The 23,039-nt window shown below is 38.0% G+C and overlaps 3 protein-coding genes across 4 annotated transcripts in view; 2 read left to right on the top strand and 1 right to left on the bottom strand.

Annotated features, from left to right (window-relative positions):
* Positions 1-1,061: 1,061 nt before the first annotated feature.
* On the top strand, positions 1,062-5,512 carry LOC119888140 (uncharacterized protein C4orf45). The gene is made up of 4 exons (XM_038698599.1): positions 1,062-1,271; positions 2,037-2,266; positions 2,712-2,770; positions 5,375-5,512. Exons 1-4 carry the CDS (start codon positions 1,211-1,213, stop codon positions 5,436-5,438), a joined length of 414 nt encoding a protein of 137 aa, XP_038554527.1. The 5' UTR covers positions 1,062-1,210; the 3' UTR covers positions 5,439-5,512.
* Positions 5,513-7,778: 2,266 nt separating this feature from the next.
* On the top strand, positions 7,779-15,779 carry ppid (peptidylprolyl isomerase D). Of its 2 annotated transcripts, XR_005441878.1 has the most exons (11): positions 7,779-7,946; positions 8,692-8,832; positions 9,442-9,548; positions 9,861-10,049; positions 10,608-10,730; positions 11,278-11,384; positions 12,282-12,423; positions 13,096-13,182; positions 13,543-13,585; positions 15,221-15,367; positions 15,455-15,779. XR_005441878.1 is itself a non-coding variant. In XM_038698836.1 (10 exons), the coding sequence occupies exons 1-10, from the start codon at positions 7,862-7,864 to the stop codon at positions 15,307-15,309; spliced, it is 1,113 nt and encodes a 370-aa protein (XP_038554764.1). In that variant the 5' UTR covers positions 7,779-7,861; the 3' UTR covers positions 15,310-15,779. The 2 variants fall into 2 exon arrangements, 1 of the variants encoding a protein (XP_038554764.1); XM_038698836.1 differs by having other exon boundaries at positions 15,221-15,779.
* The window catches only part of etfdh (electron transfer flavoprotein dehydrogenase), a 26,269-nt gene continuing 19,005 nt past the window's right edge, over positions 15,776-23,039 (bottom strand). The window contains exons 10-13 of the mRNA XM_038698835.1: positions 22,333-22,501; positions 19,614-19,796; positions 18,906-19,127; positions 15,776-16,421 (exon numbers count right to left, since the gene is read on the bottom strand). Of these exons, the coding sequence (XP_038554763.1) occupies positions 16,258-16,421; positions 18,906-19,127; positions 19,614-19,796; positions 22,333-22,501 (738 nt within the window). The 3' untranslated portion in view covers positions 15,776-16,257. The remainder of the gene's footprint in view (positions 16,422-18,905; positions 19,128-19,613; positions 19,797-22,332; positions 22,502-23,039) is intronic.

Here is a 23,039-nt window from a genome sequence, read left to right as displayed (position 1 = left end):
CTGTGTATTGACAAAGCATAACTGCTTTTTAAAGAATTGCTAAATATAAATTAATTACGTGCCACAGACACACTTCAGATTAAAGAATTAGCCTTTTCAGTGCAGTTCCCCATAGATGCACAGTTCTGACAGACCTTCTTTTTTTTTTTCAAAAAGCCACTCCATATCCATTTATTTTGGGCTGCAATAATCACTATAAAACTCCACAAGATCCTTCAGGGATTGAGTTATACACCCAGTGTCCACACAGGGTGTTAAAATGTAAGATAAGATCATTTAAGAGTAGCACAGAGACAGGCTGGGAGGTAAGAAAAAAATAAGACAAAGAAAGAGATCAGACATTTAAAAATCAGAGAAGGAGAGTTGACATAAAGAAGCTACACACAATATATACATTACAATACCTTAGACTATACGAGTGAATTATGCTAATGTGTGTAAAGAAGTCTTGTAATCCAACTCCGGCAGCCATTATGGTGAACCTTGTATATACTATTAGTTTATAGGTATGAATAATACCTATATACTTAGCATATACAATATACAAAATAATACAATGGTATGAATGTTATGCTGTTGAATACTCAAAATACATCTGGACATATTCAATGTGTATATATGCAACGGTTGTATCCTCTGATATACCAAAGGTAAAGAGTTACGTAAACAAACCACAGTAAAGTTTAAGAGATGTGTTATAAACCACAAACAGTTATTGACAAGTGCACGTCAGGGATTTGATCCCAGGACCTCTCACACCCAAAGCGAGAATCATATCCCTAAACCAACAAGCCACAAATCCTCTCTCTGTTTCAAAGAAAGACTCAGATTTCATCACAGTAGGAATAGCTTTGAATATATAAAGCAATGAGAAGTGCTGCTTTTGCTGGATAGTAGAATGTAACACTATTATTATTTTATGGCATTTCTTCCTTCATGTTAATTTATTTCATTAAGTTATCTGGGGTAAATTTAGTTTAAAAGTAATGTGTATTGTAGCAGTGTAGACATGCTTCAATAGCAGCATCCCTTGTTTTTACAATGTAACTAGGACACAACCGCTGACACCATGACAACCAGTGGTTGCATGACAATCAACCATGACCCCGTGGACAGAGCAGACTGCTGGGCTCAAGTTATCACCCAAGGGTTGCCATTATATATCTGTATCTAGCCTGCAAATAATCCAAACATAACAGTGGAAAAAGTAATGCAAAGAAGTGAAGCAGCTGAAGGAAAACCACAGCATGGACAAAGGATGATTTTTACAGGTAGGAGAAGCATGGAGAAATATTATTTTATTGTGCAAAAAATGCAATAGTAAAATTGTTAGTGTGAATTAGTAGGAAAGTATGTATTGTCAGACTGCTACAAGCCATTTTCTTGTGAAATTATGCTAAGTGTGTAACAATTATACGATGTCCGAGCATATGTTCTGTGTCCATGGAAATGTAACTGTAATTGGACACATGATGGCACTGTAACCTGGGCCAAAAGTTAGTTGTCATGTTGACTGTGTGCTTGTGTGGTTTGGGTAATTGTGCAGTACATTATCTTGCATGCATTAGGGCATGTCAATGACACTGCGATAATTCATGCATAAGACAATTTACAGCATGACGTGCAAACATATTGTCTAATTTGTGTTATTGTCTATCTCTGTATGAAATCATCACCCAATATTTAATGATTAAAAATGTTTCCTTTACACGAGTGCTATTACTCTGAATAAACACTGAAAAGGAACATCAATTAGGCATTAGACAATTAGCTTTAACAAATCACCCTGAGCTAAATGCTGAATGGATGCACTCTTTTTTGACTGAAACTAACTGAAACAATCTGTTTCTCTTTCCCCCATTTTGTGCTTCTCATTGTCATTTAGTTCACATTTTCCTTACTCTACAATGAATTAATCAGTGTATTTCTTTCTTTATTTTTTATTTGTGTCTGTAGAATCTAATTTGTGAGTAAATGATTCAGGATCATTTGGCTCTTTTACCTTCTTTTCTCACATGCCCACTGATTCTAACAAGGCCCAGATGGAATTGGAGACTACAGGCCAAGATCAAATTATTTCCCCCGGTACATCGGTGTGGGCGCCTCATCACCTGAGGCCACAGGTGACCTCAGTTACTTGTGCCGAGCTGCACCACATGCCCCGCCTCCCATGCCTAAGCAGAGCTATGTGGGGGAGGTTGGCTGGGGCTGGCAGTATAATCAGCTGTTGAACAGCGGGACGCTGCACAGCAATATGCAAATTAAGGTACAGCTAAAATCCACCATGTCCATCTTGTGAGTATGTAGAAGTATCATCCTTCACAAAGTTACACTGAGCATGACTTTGAGAAGTAGTTGGATATGATGGCCAAGAATTCTATCAATGTTGGGGCAAACAGTTGCACAGCAGTAATGAATGGACCCTTAAGCAGATATGGACCAGCTTCTGTAATTTTTGTTCATCTTATAATTAAAATATTTTGTTGAGTAAACATACTTCACATGTATAAAATATGTGTTGGTCATCAATACATATTTATTTTTGATGCTGTTGATTATAAAAAAGTCACACATTCTTAACAAGGAATGTGCATTTTCACTTTCCTCTTCAGGTCAACTGGAGTTACACAAATATGTTGTGGTGGTTTAATTTGAAAGAGCATTCCAGGGATAAATTAAGCTGAACTTAGTCCTTCTTTTTATTCAAACAGAAAACTGAGTTACGGACAGCTTTGGAAGACAGAGTGACTCAAAGGTTCCAGAGTGAACAGTAAGACAGCATTTGTGTTTATACCTCACATTGGACATGTTGAATGTATTTTGTTTCCATCCGTCAGAATCATATTACGTGTGTGTGCTGTGTCAAATGGATAAGTAAGAACATCTCAGGTTTGCTCAGTATTGAGTGACTCCATTGTTGGTTATCTGCTTCCCCATTTATAATGCAACACTTCCACTTTTGGACGAACACACACAACCTCAAACAGTAGATAAGAAACCATCCAGACAGACCTGGACACAGTCAACAACCACTGACACACTGATAATACTGACCTAAATAACCACTCTGGAAGGTTTATCTTATTAACAATTTTCCTAAATAAAACCTACAATCAACTACATTAACTCTCTAAACAAGATGTGACAGTAAACATGAGATTAACATTTCCCCCTTTATATTTAATTAAAGAACACTTTAATCTTGATTCACTAGAAAATGAATGGGAGGTGGTGGCTCTGTTTAGTTTTGTCTGTCCGCTGTGACTTTACCTTTAGAAAAACTAGAGCTGATCCTGACAAGCTTTCACATGTCCTAAAAAGGCCCTTGATGCAAGGGCTGCACTTGCCAGAATTTGAGAAATAATGAGGTTAAGTCCAAAGGTTTTTGATTATCCATTAATCCATTTATTTGAACTTATTTTGTTTTTTTGCTGTAGACAGTGAATTTTTAAGACATTCAATCTGAAATATAATGCATTTTCTGCTTTAAAAACCCGACGGGAACATTGTGTCTAACTCTAGAATGTAAACCCCTCTTTATGTCATTACTACCCAAATCCCAGAGATATTATCAGGTGCATGCCCTTTGAATAGAGACTTGAATAATCTATTCTAAGGTGCATTGAAGCTATTCTGTTAAACTTAATAAGACATTTAATGGTGTTTTTTCCTTCAATTTGTCACCCATGTGTATGTTTCCCCATTTTTCATTTATTCAGTAATTTTGTTTTCTGGTCTATAATGAGTATCACAGCACCATGGGGCCACTATAGACTGTGATATTATTGTTGTTGCAGGGACAGTGCACATTAAACTATGTCACTGTCTCTGTATAAGCCAAGCAGACAGTTGTTCGTGAGAGAACTTGTACGACTAAACCAAGAAAACCAGAAAGAAATCCACAAAATACAATATAGAAAGTACAAAATGGTAAAGCACACAAAGAAGCATGCAAGACAGAAAACCTAGACGGTGATGCCAGCAGTGAAACAACAGAACACATTGAGACAAACTTAAACTGGGGAAACACACGGTGTGAAAAGCCATAGCCATGCAGAGACAAGCACACAGAGGCTCGGTAGGATTACATTTCTGGCTACATTCGAGCCAGGTTTAATGAGATTGACAAGACTGAAGAAGGAACTCTCTTTATGCAATGAAAGGATGTTCTAAGAAACAGTACTATGTGAGTGTGAATTTGTTATTACAGTTTTAAAGTGGGCACAATTGGTGAACTGGTTTTGTTTTATATACAGTCTATGGTTTGTTATTAGGCCCACAATCCCTAAGAAGTGTTCAATGAGCAGTTTCCTGGAATCAACCAATTCTATACCCATTCAGTCAGCTCACACAATACAATAGCGCGTAACAAAGACATTCTTTAAGGAAGCAGGCACCGGACTTCCATGGGTAGAAAACATTTGTTCTTTATGTAGAAAAATGTTTCAAAAAGTATGTATTGGAGAGTTTTAATAAACCCAATAACTATTATACTATTTTTTTTTAAAGCAGACAAGCAATAACAAGAGATAATGCAAAGGTAACATGTGTTAGGAAATACTAGTAATGTAAGGGTCAGAGAGAGATTTGGTCTGATGAATAGAATATGAATAGGTAGAAAATCTACTTTCAAGGAGAATTTGCTGATGTCTCACATGATATGCAAACACAGCAAGTAATGCAAAGTGCAGAACACAGCAGATCACACTCATTGATTCAAAGCAGCCAGCCCCAGCTTAAGCATCTACTAATCCCTCCTATGAAGGAGCCCTTCTGCAAAGGAGCAACAGGCATCACAGTTTTGTAGATAGTTGTGTAAGGATGCATTATCAACAGCATGTGGGTTGCTTCACTAATGCATCTGAAAGTATGCCGTGGCACAAACTGATGTTATTCTGCCAACAACAACCTACCCCAGGCAAATATTGGTCAGAACTTACAAACATAGTCAGAATAATGTTTTTGTAAGGCTGGCATTCTGGGAAGTAGCAGCAATCCCCTTCTGTGTTGACACAGATCCATCAGCTGGGTCACAGATAATAGAGGAAACTCTGCAAGTAACATTCACTACATTCCCAGGCTCTCAAGCCTCCCAGCCATTACATGTACTGTACAGTAAATAAGTAAAAAATGTTATTTGTTCATTTGATAATCTGTACGGGACGGGGTCAGAGTTGTTGCACGCCACTGACTGAAATGTGCTCAAGAAGGCCTAAATAGCCATGAAATCACAAAAATCTCTAGCATCCTACTCCAACATTAATCTTCATTGTCCTTACAAATATATTTCAATGTGAGAATTATTCTTATTAAAGGATGGAATTTTAAAAATGTCTCAGTAGCCACTGATTGCTGCCTATTTGTTTCCTCCCAGAAAGAATATGACGAATGACTCACTCCAAGTCAACACCAAGTTTCACAGAGACAGTCAGAGCTAACAGCAGATGGCATTCTACTACCCACGGCGGCAGGAGGACCTGACTGTTAATGAGATGTGTCATGTGTGATTAAACATCTTTTTATCCCTGTAACTTGTTGACTTTTCAACAGTTTCATCACTTTTTCACACCCTTCAGCCTGAATGATTCAGGAGATATTCACCCATTTTCTTTTTTCATGTCAGCTTGAATCAGGTCAGATTCATATTATTTTCTTGCACAATTCTACATACATTTGAAAGTTTCTGGCAAGTTTATGAATATGAACTGGGCAAACAAGGGTTGAACTCTTTGTCAAAGTTTTCACAGTCTCCTCGAAGCAGTGTGACATGGCACTGATTCCTCAAACTGATTCCCTCCAAAAATAACAGCGACAACCAAGTTGGTGTTGTTTATCAGAGGTCCTCCTCCCTTCTCACAAGGTCACAGATAAAGACTTTTGATTCCTGCATGAGAAGCAACTGGTAATCCATCCCCACGGCTGTAGCAATCATATCCACTTATGTCTGGAGTAGATAACTGTACACATTGTTTACCACAAGAGAAACCACCACTTTTCGAGCCACAGAGACATCCATATCTCGAGTTCAGCTGCAATTTGCTGGTAATACCATCACTACAATAGGCTGGCCTCAATTTGACACCCACCTGAAATCATGTTATGATTGAACTGAGTTGCGAAAGAACATTGTATGCATTTAGAAGACAGTCTGGGCGCTTACTACATGCAGTCAGAGTGAAGGGAAGAGTCAAAAGCTTCATAAATCCGCAGTGGATCCATTGCGATTGCAGTTAGTTCAGGGATCTTTGAATCCCCAGTTAAGAAAAGATTAATCAGTATTTCCTTATAGGTCTAATTCAGTGGTTCTAAACCTTTTTGGTTTGTGGCTCCGAAAACAAAGCAATGTCCACTTGTGGTAGAATTATCCAGTATTTATAAATTTAAAAAAGCAACAATTAGAGGAAAGCCTTAAGGAAGACATACCTTTGTGCAAGCTTAACATTCTTTTACCCTCCAGCTACACAAAGGAAGCATTACAACATCAGAATCAGAAATGCTTTATTGGTCCCAAAGGGGATATTGTTTTGATACAGTTGCTCACGTTGCTTAATAAGGCATTAAAGAAAATATAAATAATAATAAAAAAAAACATTGGTAAGTAGATAGACTCACAACGTCACAATGTGTTCTAGCGGATTGTTGAGTCTGCTTGCGTACACTACCATCAACCTGCTGCCCCAGCATTCAAAAGCAAACAGGATAGCACTGGCCACCAAACACTTGTCAAGGACCTCAGCCTCCTCAGAAAATAGAGATGTGCTCTGACCATTCCTGTAGAGGGCATGACTGTTCTTTGCCCTGTCCAGTTAATTGTCAATCTGCACTCCCAGGTACTTGTACAATGCCCACACTGACTCCCTGGATGGAAACTGCTTTACTGGTGCCTTTACCTTCCTTAGATCCACAATCCTTTGTCTTTGTCACGTTGAGTTGCTCATGGTTCTGCTCATGCCAAGTTCCCCAACACAGCCCTGTATTCAGTCTCATCACCCTTGCTAATACATCCAACTACAGAAAACTTCTGAAGCTAACAGGACTCCGTGTGCTCCCAGTGTTGCTGAGTGCTGACCAGTCTGTCCGACACACTGTTACAGAGTTGCAGATGCACATACTGTGGTCTGCCAGTCAGGTAAGTAACCATCCAGGACATGAGGGGCCATCTGCCTTCATCACTGTCAGCTTCTCCCACAGCAGGGGTGGCCCGATGGTGTTGAAGTCAAAATACATGTCCCTCGCAATACACAGCTTGTCCTGGTGGGTGTAGATGCGATTTAGCAGACAAATTATATATATTATATATACTTTTTGGGGGGGGGACAAAATCTTTTCAATTAAGGTATCATTTGAATTGGCCTATCTATAGGCTATAGTCCGTTGCATGAAACATTGACTAGCTTACAGAGCAAGAAATACATCAATGTTACAAGTCATTATTGCATGATATTTATCATATAGAAACGGTATATTGATATTACATAGCTTAACTGAAATAAAGGACTGTATCCATTTAAAAGAAAAGTTGACAACTCGCTTAGTAGGAATTTTATTTTGCATGACTGGAAGTTTCAGTAAAGCACACAATCGCATGCGTACATTTAAAAGGATATTTGGTTTGTTCTTGACCTTTTGGGTTTGAAACTCAAGGATATAACTCACCAGTCATTAATTTCGTTACATCGAAACGCTGAAAAATCCTGCAAAACATTCGCAACAGAGTTGTATTATTTTGAAATGTTTTAACCGGAAGTTATTGAGTTAATTCTTCCTCGTTTCCTCCAGCGGCCCTGCTCTGCTCCAGTACGCCGGCCGGGTTTAGCAAGGTTAGCTGAAACAAGTGTCTTAAATCGCCTTGTTCCTTAAAATGTCTCACCCAACACCGTCTGTCACGCCTTCAAACCCCGAAAACCCCCGTGTCTTCTTCGATGTGGACATTGGTGGAGAAAGAGGTTAGGACATTTTGATTTTAATGTCCGCTAACAGCTTTTTTAAGGGCCAGTTTAACAGATAACTTTAGTCTTGTTAGCTTAGCACGATTCTAGTTTACTCTCGTGACACCTCGATACCGATTCCTTTAGTAACTACCAGGAACGCTATGCCTTACAAATAAGCCAGTGTGTAAAGCACACGACATTAACCTGCTTATGTTTAATGTGAGCTAACCTTAGCTCAGAGTGAGATAAATGTTTATTTAGCGAGCTTGTCGCTCCTCTTGTGAGTGAATGAACCACGTGCGGCTGTGTTGTCTAGTAAGACTTGTAGGCTAAATGTAGCTCTGCTCACCCTTAGCTTCACTGTCATACCATTGTAATCTAGCGTTCAAAGTTGGTAATTGTTAATCACATGTATAGGTCACTTAATATTTGCTCAAGGAGTTTATTTACTTCACTTGCTGCAGCTATGATAACATATAAAAAAGTCACAAAGAAGACATACTAATTTACTGTTTGGCCTATTTGAGTATATTTAGCTATGTCAGGTTATGTGTAATGCTTCCATAATACCTACATTTCCTGCTCCACTTTATTTTAGTAAAAATAAGAATTAAAAAGTAATGTAACAGTAAAGATTTGTTCTATGAAGGAAGCATGTGATAACTTGGTACAGACTATTCTCATATACACTATACTGTAGGTAGTTTAGTCAGTCATTTGTACAGTAACTTCACACTGATTTATTTTTTCCTGCCCATAGCTGGCCGAATAGTTCTGGAGCTGTTTGCTGATATCACCCCTAAAACTGCTGAAAACTTCCGGGCACTCTGCACTGGAGAAAAAGGCACTGGCAAATCGACCGGGAAACCGCTGCACTTCAAAGGATGCCCGTTCCACAGAAGTAAATAGTCTTCACATCTGCATATAATGTGACATTTAAATTTGGAAGCTAACCTTGAAGTTTTAGTACACACACACACACACTTGGAGAATCTGTAGTTACTTGGCTACTGAGCTCCTCTTTAAACACACCCTTCTTTTTAAGGTGTCAGCTCACCGTAATCCGTGACAAATGAAACTATATGCATGGCAAGTTTTATAAGGGGTTAGTGGGGAAATGTTTTGGTGATCTCCCCCTATAATTAAATGCCAAGCATTACCCATTGATTAAATTACTTTAAATTGGTACCACAGAGGGCAGACAATAAGGATTGTGTTGCACATGAACATACACATAAGAGTGTGTTTCTTAAAAATAGATTACGGTAATGGAAAAGTTGGCAGACAGGTAGTCAGCTGCTGAATATTGACATAGTGACAATGCACTTATTCATGCTTTTCAACAGCCATGAGACAGTATAGTTTTAAAAATGCAAAGTTAACTGCCTGGATTTTAATTGGCTAATTGATCCTTTGGTTCTTTGCCTTTTAAATTAGGTACCCCTAAAGCACAATTGACATTCAGTCTGGTTGATCTGGTAATAGTTTGGCTGTGAATTGTTTTTGGCAGTCATCAAGAAGTTCATGATCCAAGGAGGTGACTTCTCCAACCATAATGGCACTGGGGGTGAGAGCATCTATGGGGAGAAGTTTGAGGATGAAAACTTCCACTACCAGGTAAACGACTTAACACACATTTTAAAGAGGTCTACACTGTTGCTCGGTTTCCTCTTCCACCATGTTATGTTTGTAATCACTATTTTAAGCTCTATTAAGCAGACTAAAACATTTTGACTTTAAAAATAAAAGTCAGAATGTTTTACAAATATCAGACAGAATCCAGGTTTAAATTGACAACAGGCCTTAAAAGTGCTTGTTTTTGAAAAACATTGAAATAATCAAACTACATTCTCACTCCTACATGTGCAGTTGTTTTTGTGTTTCTGTGGGCTCATAGTGCCATCTTTTGTCTTTTCCTTCTCCATGAAGCATGACAAACCAGGTCTGCTCAGCATGGCAAACGCTGGGCCAAACACCAACGGCTCGCAGTTCTTCATTACTACTGTCCCCACACCACACTTAGATGGCAAGCATGTCGTCTTTGGACAATTGTTAAAAGGGATGGGAGTCGTTAAAATGCTGGAGTCTGTTGACACTAATGACGACGCCCCTGTAAAGGTAAATGTTTTCAGTTAAAATGTATCTGTAAAGTTTAATTCCAAAATAATGCATTTATAGTAAGAAGTATAATAACAAAAGTAAGTGTTAATGTAGCCCTTACTAATACTGGATTTACCACTATGGTGACGCTTCCAGGTCTTGTGATGTCCTCTTTATTTGATTTTTTCTACCATGTAAAGACCAAAACATCTTTGCATAGTTAACTTTCTGAAATAATCCTAGTGAAGTAGGTACAGGTGGAATCCTGATTATGTTTTAGTGAGGAGTGAAACTGAACTTTGTTTTTATGTATAAAGACAAAATCTCAAATGTCCTTGTTCGTCATTTGAGACAAAACTCTCAAATGTCCTTGTTTTTATGTGATAAGAATATGAAGGGACATACTGTTTTACTACATTATGTTATATACAGCATTGTGACAACTGCACCGTTCCTAAGTATGCTTTGTTTGACGCTGTAACTTGACATGACATACTCAAGGAAAACCATTGAATTTTCTGAGCTAAAATTTATATTTTCCTGTCGAAAAATATCTGCTCATGTCTGCCTTTACAGCCATGTGTCATAGCAGACTGTGGTGAGCACAAGGATGGAGACAGCTGGGGCGTTGCACCAACCGATGGATCAGGGGACACCCACCCAGACTTCCCTGAGGACTCTGACATCGACTTTAAGGATGTAAGTATCCGAGAGGTCTTTGATCTTCAAGGACACGGTGGAATTTGGCAGATAGCATCAGACTGCTCTGCGGGCGCAGTTAAATAGCCACTCTGGATTTTGAGAAAAGTTTTCTTCTCCAATGTCAAATGAGAAGATCAATATCAATTTCAGTAGCAACATCCAAGACGTGTTTAGACATAGTTTAGCAAACACTGGAAGAAGGGTAAAACAATTAGTATGCCAATGCGGGAACTTGTTCCAAAATGAGGGAGGATAAATTATTACAGATATTCTGTGTTTAGTTTTACTTAGAAATAAATGGTTAAATAGTCTGGCTAAATGTTTTGTTTACAGCCTGTCTGATTGTCTGAATAATTGAGTTTCTTGCCTAGTGGACTTTTTAGCAATGTATCTGTGTTCCCAGACCTTAGCAGGTACTCTGAGCACAGTGTTATCATCAACATTTTCTTGACTTTATCTTATCTTTATTTTTCATGGCAGCAGTCACCATAAAGGAAATGGAATTTAAGTCCCCGGTATCATTTCCCCCTTTGTTTCCTTTCAGGCTGACAAAGTTCTCTCTGTTGCTGAGGACGTGAAGAATATTGGAAACAGTCTTTTTAAGAATCAAGACTGGAAAGCTGCAGTCAACAAATATAGCAAAGCCCTCAGGTAATATAAATTCTGTGTCACTCATCATCGCTTTGTGTGTGTAGTTCACTTTCAGACACGACTGCGTTTATTTAATAGTAAAAAGACATTCATTAAATGAATGGGTGATAGTTTAAGAAGCATGTTTTCAAAGAAACTATCCAAATGAAATAAATGAACAGGTCATCCACATACATTGAAAAAATATTACACCCAGTATCGCAAATGTATTTTGTTTTTGGCACCACATGATGTCAAGAAGTTTACTATCGGGGCAGTTTATGGAGATTTACTGTTTAAAAATAGCTAAAATAGTGAAAAAATTTAAATGACTAGGGTATCGTAATTATATATTTTCTAGTGGTTAGAAATTCCATGAAAAGACCAAAACCATTTGTCCATCTATTAATGCGTTACGTCATCCCCAGTCTGTATGTGGAATCAGCCCCAACCCCATTTGTTAATACTGACATGACACTTTAGTCACATATGCATAGTTTAAGGGCTGGGTGTGAATTCAGAAAATTGTATTTTCTTTCTCTTATAATCTTTTAGGTACCATCACACAGTGATTTTCCAAAACAGCTGGCCACTGTAGTTTTTAGCAGACATTACACAAATAGAAGGAAAGAGTGCATTTGTTGGGACTATTTTCAGCAAAATGAATGTGTTAGTGTATATAGAGTAGCAGGATGAGGTTTATGTGGGAAAATATACTACTGTGCTAGTTCTGTTAAATGAAGTGTGCCTATTAAAAGGGTAAACTGGAGGAAAAGTGTGCAGAAACCACTTTGTGTCTTTGAGTAAAAGCTCCCACTGCAGTTTCACTTGTGATTCAGATCAATTATTGCTCATCAGGATCCAATTCCTTTAACTGACAACGAGCCTGATTTTTATTTTTTTTTTGTCTTCTGCCAGGTATTTGGAGGTGAGTAGAGAGCACCTGGAGGAGGAGGTGCAGCAGAAGCTGGAGCCCACAGCCCTCAGCTGCTTCCTAAACACAGCAGCATGTCAGCTGAAGATGCAGCTGTGGCAGGATGCTCTAGACAGCTGCAATGAGGTAAATCTGGCAATACTCATGCTAAGAATTTAAACTCCGGCTATTATTTTCATTATGACGGATTGTTTTGTTTTCTTTTTGGGGGGCTAAAATATTTTAACAAGTTGTTCAAAATGTAGTTATGCTTTATTGCTGAGATTATTACATGAGAAGAGCATTACCTCATGTCTGTATGGTAAAAATGAAGCTACCTCCAGCAGCCACTTAGCTTACCTTAGTCTTATTTGTTTAGTCAGTACAAAAAACTGTGAGAACTAAGCATGGTTTTACGAGGGGTTTATGTGTCAGACCATTTATTGGACGGGAGCAGTGACTTCCTGGAGTCACTGTGAGGTTGCAGGGCAACCATTAGAGATTAAAGCAAACAAGTGAATTACCCCAAATTTCAAAGTATTTGTTTAAGTTATTGGTAGTATACAATATATTTTGTACTTGCATTCAGTATGTAAGTGGATCTCTTTATTTCTGGCAGAATAAAGTCAGCTTCCCAGAAATATGTGCTAATGCACTTGAATAAGGTTCTGGCTGGACCCAATATACCTAATCAGTGGTAGGGGGAATATAATGGGCTCTTGAAAAAGAATAAATGCAAAATAATATTGACAAATTTCATAAAACATTCAAGAAGGATAGAATTTAATTTCTGGTGTGTATTTGTGTTGCGTCTTACAGGCTGTAGAGCTGAACGAAGCGAACACTAAGGCACTTTTCCGGAGGGCCCAGGCATGGCAGGGGTTAAAGGAATACAGCAAAGCCATGGTAACATCCACACAAGCACCCTTCTCTTTTAAGTGGCTGTTTAAATATCAAAGATTGACAGCTTTTTGTATGAGATACTCTGCAACACAACAGTTCAAAATGTACGTGTGTTATTTTCTGCATATTTTCTGGTTTTATACAGCATTAGCAGCACAGGTCTCTCCTGTGGACTAAATAGTTGAAGTTGATGAAGGAGAAATAGAAATTTTGTATTGTAGTTAAGCATTTGGCAGATGGTTACATGTCCTAGTTTATACAAGAAAGAATCCAGGTGCATTAATTTTGAAGATATTCAGTATTTGGTGCAGTCTCAGGGCACGTTGACTTACCTAATTGTTTTCTGCACCTGTCATCTTTCAGATTGATCTGAAGAAAGCTCAGGAAATAACTCCAGAAGATAAAGGTGGGGAATTGTCTTCTAGCATTTTCTGTTTGCTCAGCTTTCACCCAGGCCAAGAATATTTTCCTTCTTCACCCCCATTTGCACATTTAGTTTTATTTATTAACATTTCATGCATATTCAAATGCATTATTCAAATTTAGCATCCAAGCTCATGAACAATAGTCCACGACTGAAGGAAAAGTTTATTGTTCCTCCTAATTGAACTTTATGGGGAGAAATTCTGGGTTATTCATGAAAGGTCATTTGCAGGACAATAATGAATCAATCCATTCATGACTCTCTCACTTGGTTACTAGGGTTTCGTTACAGGAAGTGTAGTCAAAGTGCATATTCTGCAACCTGACCTTAACATTAATTTGTCACTGCATGGTACATACAACGAAATTCAGGTGCACTACCTGAAACGATGCTCAAAATGAAAAACAAAACCACACATCTAATATTCGCACGCACGCAAACAATTGTCAACATACTCAGTGAAAAAAATATATAGTCTTAAAAGTATGTACTGTACAGGTACAAATCAGGAGTATGGTGGTAATTTCCTATTCAGTTACATGAACTATTGCATGAACTATAACTTTGAATACTATTTATCAATAAATGGTAAGTCTTGAAGGTATTTATTGCCAGTTCTTAATAGGATGTTGGTCATGAATGAAACAGGTGCTGTAGTTTTACTTATTTTCAGTGTTGGTGAAATGCTCTTTAGAAAAGACTGCAGTTCACTATCCCGCTATTTTATTGACATAACCTGTGTTCAGGATGAGCAGCGTGCAACCAAAACATCACCATGTACGCCAAATGATCAAGGACCATTTTAAGAAAATAGGACTGTAGCCAACTTTAGCACTGTACCAGCTTAACACACAACGCTGCTGTACTGCTAAAACTCCCTCAGCTACCAGTGGCTGAAATCTGATGTTACTGACTAAAAAGGATATTATGGTTTAAAAACGCACACCCTATCTAGCTACTTTAAGCGTGACTCATGAGCACATTATTCACAGCCAAGTGCTTTCTAGTGCCTAATGTATTTTAGCATACAAAGTGGCTAATGAATACTTTCAGTCTGATCAAAGTACATACTGGGACATCCTTCCTAAACAAGCAGTTGCCATTAGCAAATATAAACCATCCTTAATAAAGAGCAGTGTAAAAGCGCCTACGGACCTGAATTATTAATGACGATGAGAGCACTGGTGTTATGTGGTAATGTTAAGTATTATCACACTGTATGTTGTCATGACAAACCGATTGGATGTTTAGGGATACAATTTGGAAGTACTACACCCCTTAGTATGTACAAGTCAGAGTGTACTGAGTGGGATCAGGCTCTATGCAAATCTGGAGCTCCTCTCTGCTTTTTGACAGTGATGCACTGCTCTTTTGATATTTTAAGCTGCGGTTTATTGGCTGCAGGCTCGGAGATAAGAGCTATCAGTGCGCTTCATGCTCTCCCTGTGCCTTCAGGAGCAGGCAGTCTTTAAAGTAAAATTGACAGTGTGCAGAAAGTGGACACTTGTGCACCAGAAACAATGTTTGAAATTTCAGTATTGAAGGCGAAAAAGTATCCAGTACAAATATATTAATTGAGTAACATGTTAAGCTAATTTTCTGTTTTTTATTTGACAGCTATCAGCAACGAGATGAAGAGAGTCCAGCTTAAAATCCAGGAGGAGAAGGAGAAAGAGAAGAAAATCTATGCCAAAATGTTTGCATAAACATTTCACCAAATGATGCAATGAATTCTTTAACATAATCATAAGTCCTCTCTATATGGTAAGCTGCACTTATTCAGATAAGAAGTCTGCCACCAGGTGAAAATGTTCAGTATCTTTATTTGCCGTGTCCTTTTCTGTTTTCCAGCGAGCACATTTTCCACGGTCTGTATTCCTACAAGGGAAAATAACTGTTGTAAGCGTTGACCTGTCTTAATTCTGACAAGTGACTTCACTGTACTGAATAGTTTAAGTGTTAGTCTGATGCATGGCTGACTCCACTGCTGACTCCAAAGACTGGGTTAAAGCTCAACACTAGTCTTTGTTCTGGGGTTTTGAAGTAGTTCAGCAAAGTTGTGTATGTTGTACCGTTTCATGGTAGGGACTTTGATGCAGTTCCCTTGGCCACATAACAGTACATCCATTTGTTTTTATTTATGTTTTACAGAGGTCAATAAAAAAAAGGGACAACAGTCAAGTGTAATTTATTAACTACTGTGAAATCATCTGATGATGTACAATACTGTCAAAATATACCTGCAGTAATGCTGACACATACCTTAATTTAATTATGTTGAAAGAAACTATTACAGTTGGTAAATTATTTTTTAATGCCCATACTGTGGATTTTATGGCAAACTGCAACTTTTGACTTGTACTTCAATGTTGTATGGTCCTGTATTTTGCATTGGTTTCATAACCTCTGTGCAACATGTCAAACTTAATTCCCCACTCTTTAGATTACTAATTCATTTCTACAACAAAATGCAGTTTTATTTTTAATATCCTTGAATTTTTGCAGATTTTTTTAATACCCTCAAAAACAACTATATACTTATTTTAAGATCCATACTTGGGCACATTTGCCATAGGCTGGCACTTACTGTAACCCTCAATGCATGATACTTTACAGTAATCTTTCTTGACAAAAAGTAAAAAATAAAATAAAGGTCACATTCCATTGTAAGCTGGACCACCACCGCCTTCAGGCACAACCCAGTTGATATTTTGGCTTGGATCCTTGATATCACACGTCTTACAGTGGACACAGTTCTGAGCGTTTATCTGCAATCTCATCCCATCTCCAGTTTCCACAGGAACATACTCGTACACACCTGGGAGGTTTGGTGGAGAGAAAAAGTAAAGTAGTTAGAACATTGACACGTGTGAAATATTTTCATTAATTGTTGCAATTCCATTAAATGTTCCACTTTGTGTTCTGATCAGGATTTATTTTTCTAAAAAGATAAAGAACATCAGGATTATAAACCATGCTTTCTGTGAGGTGTTATAGAGAAATAACAGCAATGAAACCTGACAGAAAACCGTTTTATCGTAGTTTAAGTTATTGCCTCAATGCATTCTGTTTTAAAGCTGATATGTCGACCTGACAGTTAATGCCCACTGCAGCAGCAAAGGGTTTACATGAAAAGATAGCGGCGCTCATTATGGGAGGCTTTGGAAAATCCCACTGTCTGAATCAGCCATTGATTTCAAAATTGCAGCTTCACTGGCTGTCTTCTGAACACACATATTTAGATTGATCATAGTTGGTCATTCACAAATTTGTAGCCTAAGTGAATGTGGGTTATATTTGGTCTCAAAACAATAGTCTGAAATTGCCAATGACACTGGCTTGGGGCAGAAGTTGACATTTATTCTTTTTTAATTTTTATTTAAAGATGTTAATTAGTATTGGAAAAGCATTAGTAATAGTACTTCAGTTTCCACTTGCAACAGGTTCTACAGGATCTTGTGGACAAATGTCATGACAAAAGTGATTAAAAAGTAAAAGCCCTTAGATACAAAACACTACCGTGTTATTGTGTGAGACACCACTGCAATCTGGTGGTAATATGCTATATATGTGAATATAAATGGCAGGTTAATAAGGACAGGGTTTGAAAAAAAGTCAACTTATCCTTTAGACTCTAAAGGGTTAGTTATATCCTCCAAAAGAGGATATAACAGCAGTCAGCTGTCACAACAACTGTCCCTTTTTGCCATTTACACATTTCTGGAAAAACTGTTAATCCATGCCAGCCAAGAATGCCGAGCCCATAGCCAATTATAAAAGTTATTAACCTCGCTAACCCAAATCTGCAGTGTGCAGAAAGTTTCTACAGTTGCTGCTGTCCTGCTTTATCCAATCACCCCCACTCTTTTGTAATGGCTCACCTCTGTGGGCCACAAAAGAATGTCTTGCTGCATTTAACATAGCCACGGACCACAGGTCATTATGTTTAAAAGTTTGCAGAGTATTCAAAGTCAGTCAGTTTTTGAGATTGCATATGGAATTTAGCTTTTCAATCACAGCTGCTGCACTGGAAAGGACATTTACAAAACCAATAACCTGAGACTGAAAAGTGAATAAATATGCATGCTCATTGCCTCACAGTATTGATAAAACCCCCAAAAAACAATTGTTGTGGACTTTAAAAATGTTTGTTTCAAAGAAATGCTGTGGCAGTAAGTTTCAGGTGTGTACATTTCTTTATATTTTTCTGGGGACCTTGAGTAAACACATCACTCTAATTCATTGCAACTCATTTCTAAAGCAAATTAATGTTTTTCTCTTTGCAGCATTTAATACTTTTGGAATCAGCGGCTGTTCCAGTTCAGTAATTTCAGAATACAGGGGAGGTATTGCACTGCTTTGTGTTCCTCACTAATTGAATCTGTTCAAACTTTCAGTTACACTGTGCTGAAAATTTGGTTGACAGAAGTACATCAAGAACAAACATTGTGTTTATTCAAAAAACAGAGTGTTTACTCCTTTATTGAAGTTTGGTTGTTTACCAAACATTGTGCCTGAAACTCTGGTCTCCACCTGGGCCATCTATTAATCCCAAAGCACAAGACTTAATGAGACACTCAATAGCCAGCAGTTATGTTTGAAAATCGAAGAGTATAACAACAAACAGACCCAAGAGCCAACAACAGTTTGGAGTGGCACTCATTGTCAACTATTTGTTCTTAACTGTAGTGCTTAAATAAGTGGCCAATCATTAGTGCGGAAAAGTAATTGACAACAATTCTGATTATTGATTAATCACTTAAGTCTCTGATCAAGCAAAAATATGGAACAGTCGCTGGTTCCAGCTTCTCAAATGTGAGGATTTGCTGCTTTTCTCAGTTTTGTACAATAGTAAATCAGTTTGGTTTTGGACTGTTGGTCGCACAGAATAAGCAATATGAAGATTTGACGTGGAGCTCTGGGAAATTGTGCTCAGTATTTTGTTTAGGAGCTCAAATGATTCATTAAAAAAACAATTGACCATGAAAATCCTTCAACTTTTAAATCCTATTTAACAGGTATGAACACGACAGGGATTAGATTAGATTTAGGGCAGCAGCTACAGCAACAGTCCAAAAGATATGATTTAACCCTGCTGAAATCGTGACATATACTACCTGTGAATGTATGTGACCCATGTTTTCAAGTCCCAATTCCATTGGAATTTACATATTGACGTGAGACTATATGCAATAAAACAGATAACTGACTTCCTCACTACAGCACGTGGAATAGATTAAACATTTTTTGCACCCTGATAGATTGTGTGAATAGCGCTCTTCAGAGGCTATGACGGTATTACCTGCAGGGCAGAAACGTTGCTCAGGCCCATCGTATATGGCCAGGTTCCTGGCGACTGGGACACTGTCATCCTTTAGGGTCAGATGGGGGGGCTGGTCGCCCTCGTGGTTGGTGCCGCTCAGGGCCACAGAGGAGAGCAGGTCAAAGCTTAATTTGCCATCGGGCTTGGGATATTCAATTGGTGTACAATCTTTAGCCGGTTTCAGCTGGTTTGCATCAAGGCCTGAGAAAGGTCGGACACAGATGGTTACAAAATGTTTCTTTTATCTGCTGAGATAAGATGACCTCATTCTTCACCTAAAGAGAAACCACTGGCATTGTGTTGTGCAGCTCATCTACAGCAGCATAACTTACCACACTGAAAAACTATATTGCTCGCTTGTACATATTATATTCTTTATACATTCAGCTATGGTCATGTACAACACTGACTTCTCCTAATTCTTTCTTTGTATACTATGTTAACAACCATGTAGCAGATTTTTACTTAGATGAACAGTGTAAATAAATGAAATCTTGTTATTTCCATTTCACTGCAGCTTATTTCTGCATTACAGTAACCATCAAACATGAGCTTTCTACAGATGGTCTTCCTTTTTTCCTACTGTTAAACTCATCACTTTAGGGAGATCAGTTAAATGCCTAAAAATCTTAACAAATGTTCAACTTAATGCCAAGCTGTACACTGATTCTGCTTCATGATGCTCACCACAGTGTTTGAGTGTCCATGGCTCTTTTCCTCTGAAGATCCAGTAGAAAACTCCAGTGTAGATCATGCCACCGTACAGGCCAAAGTAATTGTGGAAGGACGGCCTGATGTTTCTCACTGCATATAACTCTTTCCACACCCACGAATTCTTCAAGCTCTCAGCATACTCGGGTATATGGAGTCCTGAGAAGATTTAAAAAATCCTTACATTTTTACACATTTGTAGCACAAAGCCTTGTTTAATTCTGAACTTGCTAAACTATCGAAGATTTTGTTGGACTTTTATTTACTCTTATTTGTAACCCACAGAAAACAATCCACAAATGTGTACTATGATGTGAAAATATTTCACTATCTAGAAATATGTATTGCTTTCTGTCAATTTTTGGGTCATGTTACATTTGTAATTTGTGGAATTTTGTCCAATGTGTACTGTGGAGATCTGTAAAAAAATAAAAAATAAATAAAAACAACACACAAATACCTCACTGCCCAAAACATGTATTTTTACATTTGTGTTGTGTAAAATCATATTCATAAAAATACAGTGCAATTTGCAAATATGTACAATTTACTCTGTACACACATTTTAATTTCACATACAAAGTGTTATTTACGCATTTGTGGATCTGTTTTTACACAAAATAGATTTTGCACATTTAAAGGATCATTTACATCACATTACATTTATTTACTAAGCTGACGCTTTTATCCAAAGCGACTTACAATTGCTATTCTATGTCAGTGGTCGCACGCCTCTTGAGCAACTAGGGGGTCTCTTGCTCAGGGGGACATTGGTGGGTGTCACAGTGGAGAGTTGAACCCAGGTCTCTCACACCAAAGGCATGTGTCTTATCCACTGCTCCATCACCACCCCACTACATTTCCTGTCAGTTTGCAGGTCACGTTACATTTGTGACTTCCTTTTTATGCATTTGTGGAATTTTGTCCAATCTGTACCAGAAATGAAACTCACAAGCAGAAAATACAGTTTTTCATGCAAAAGCTCAACGGGTAATGGACATTGACTTTACTTTTGAGGGCCGTGACCTTACCAAAGCTTACAATAGCTCCTACAAAGAGTAGGTACAACAGTACATTCAAATGCAGTCAATTTATTTAAATATAAATGTAAAACAAATACAGTCATAAAGTATTCAACAGTAAACTATAGACACTTGTACAGAAAAGTTTAGACGCAGTAGAGTCTAGTGGTCCAGCAGATGCAGAAGCTGTTGTCTCCTACAGATGACCCTGGGAACTGCAGTGGATATTCTTACAACTCATGAGAGGCAATGTCGCCACCTGCTGGTGTAGCTAATAACCTGCTCTCACACTTACAGATCTCTGTTTACAGATCTCTGTGGTACAGATTAGACAAAATTCCACAAATGCGTAAAAAAGGAAGTCACAAATGTAACGTGACATGTAAATTGACAGGAAATAATCTGCAAATTTGTCAATTATTTTGTGTGTAAAAATAGATCCACAAATGTGTAAATAACACTTTGTATGTGAAATTAAAATGTGCGTGTACAGAGTAAATTGTACATATTTAAAAATTGCACTGTATTTTTGTGGATATGAATTTACACAACACAAATGTAAAAGATATTGGTTTGTATTTTTTATTTTATTTTTTTAAACACGTCTCCTCAGTCCTCATTGGACAAAATTCCACAAATGCTTAAAAAGAAAGTTACGAATATAACATGACCCACAGATTTACAGAAGGCAATCTGCAAATGCGCGAAATCTGTTTTGTGTGTAGAATTCACACATCACAACTGTAAAAATACATTTTGTAGACAAGTAGATAGTGAAATATTTGCACACCATAGTACACATTTGTGGATTGTTTTCTGTGGGTTACAAATATTAAAGTCCAATAAAATCTATCATATTAAACCAAGATCTATAATGTATTTCAAAACAAATCCAGAAATGGACGTTAACAATTTCAACTGGAAGAAATAATCTCAAAAAAACCTTTCATAGTCAGGTCTGTGGACCATTTCTTATCAACTAGGTCAATGTTCCTGGTAAAAACACACTGTTTTCAAATGTTATTTTCCTGTGTTTTGAGTGACTCAACACAGCCGATAGTTAGGAGTAATGAAGTATTTTGGGTGAACTACTCCAGACTATGTATTTAAAAAGTAAATTCTTATGTTGTATTGTGCTATAGAGAAATACCAAAAAGTAAATTGGTCACCACAGTGCTACAAAGATTATATTCCATTGACACACAAAGTATTTGTCAATACCAGATACTGTAGATCATGTCCTTACTGGTTAGGTTCAACCTGCTCTTTCTCAGAGCAGCCTCTGTACCGGAAATTTTATCATGATTCTTGTGACTGTTGCCACTGACATTTTGATTGATATTGCAGTTTTTTTTTTTATCAATACACCTTCAAGAACTTGTCTCCTGTGGGTCTCTGTTAAGGTTTCTCAGGTTGTGTTGAAAACTCATAAGAAAGAGAGTTTATTGCCTGACCTTTTATACCTGACAAATGTTTACACCTGGCATTTGACCCGATATGGTCCAGCCTTGTTGCAGTGTGTTTGTTTATGTTACTTTACAGTTTCATTTGTTTCAGGTGTTATTTTGTCTACAACCTGTATAGCACGGTTTCTGACTTTACCCATCATGGACTGGAATGATTTACAAACTGTTGCTACTACAATGATTATTAATAGGTGTTAAATTCTGTACCTGCTGTCTCTGAATCAATGCTGTCTGCTGTGACTTTGGGGAAAATGGCCTCCGCAGCCAGCATGCCACTCTTCATAGCTGTGTGGGTGCCTTTGATCTTTGGGACATTCATGAAACCAGGACTGCAGCCCACCAGCAGCCCTCCAGGGAAAGTCAGCTTTGGGATGGACTGGAGAGGAATAGGAGAGAGTTTGTGCCCATTTTAAAACTTTCTCACGTTCTACTTTCTGAACTTCTAACTGGATTTCAAGAATTTGGTCGCTAGCCAATAGGACACATTCTGACCAAATATGCCATTAGTATGTCCATACATCATCCACAAAGCAATTATCACATGTGAAATCACAAGGCATATTATATAGTTTTAAATTAAAAGCATGTGGTTAGTGTTAATTAGAAACTAGTATTTATTGATTTAATTTCCTCGGCTCGTGAATTAGAAGAAGCAAGGGAGCCTTTATTTATCTCCATTTCTGCCGCTAATCCAAGTCCAGGTCGCAGGGGCGGCCTGTTGAGCAAGGTAACCCAGACACCCTTCTCCTAATCCACGTCCTCCACCTTATCCTGGAGGGGCTCCACGGCCAGGTTCAACATATAATCTCTAAAGCTTGTTTTGGGTCTCTGCAGGGTCTCCTCCCAGTTGGTCATATCTGGAAAACCTCCACAGGGAGGAATCCAGCGGATGCCATACTACCCCAACGGATCTT

Source organism: Micropterus salmoides, unplaced genomic scaffold, assembly GCF_014851395.1.
Source record: "Micropterus salmoides isolate LMB-PRFRI ecotype aquatic unplaced genomic scaffold, ASM1485139v1 Ms_hic_scaffold_5, whole genome shotgun sequence".
NCBI classification, from domain to species: domain Eukaryota; kingdom Metazoa; phylum Chordata; class Actinopteri; order Centrarchiformes; family Centrarchidae; genus Micropterus; species Micropterus salmoides.
This window is presented reverse-complemented; position numbering and strand designations above follow the sequence as displayed.

Excerpts from the sequence above, each read along its gene's own strand:
- ppid (XM_038698836.1), top strand. The coding sequence starts at position 7,862 with ATGTCTCACCCAACACCGTCTGTCACGCCTTCAAACCCCGAAAACCCC. Across the intron at positions 8,833-9,441 it reads AGGATGCCCGTTCCACAGAA|TCATCAAGAAGTTCATGATC; the intron begins GTAAATAGTCTT and ends TGTTTTTGGCAG. Across the intron at positions 13,586-15,220 it reads AATAACTCCAGAAGATAAAG|CTATCAGCAACGAGATGAAG; the intron begins GTGGGGAATTGT and ends TTTATTTGACAG.
- LOC119888140 (XM_038698599.1), top strand. The coding sequence starts at position 1,211 with ATGCAAAGAAGTGAAGCAGCTGAAGGAAAACCACAGCATGGACAAAGG. Across the intron at positions 1,272-2,036 it reads ACAAAGGATGATTTTTACAG|GCCCAGATGGAATTGGAGAC; the intron begins GTAGGAGAAGCA and ends GATTCTAACAAG. Across the intron at positions 2,267-2,711 it reads ACAGCAATATGCAAATTAAG|AAAACTGAGTTACGGACAGC; the intron begins GTACAGCTAAAA and ends TTATTCAAACAG.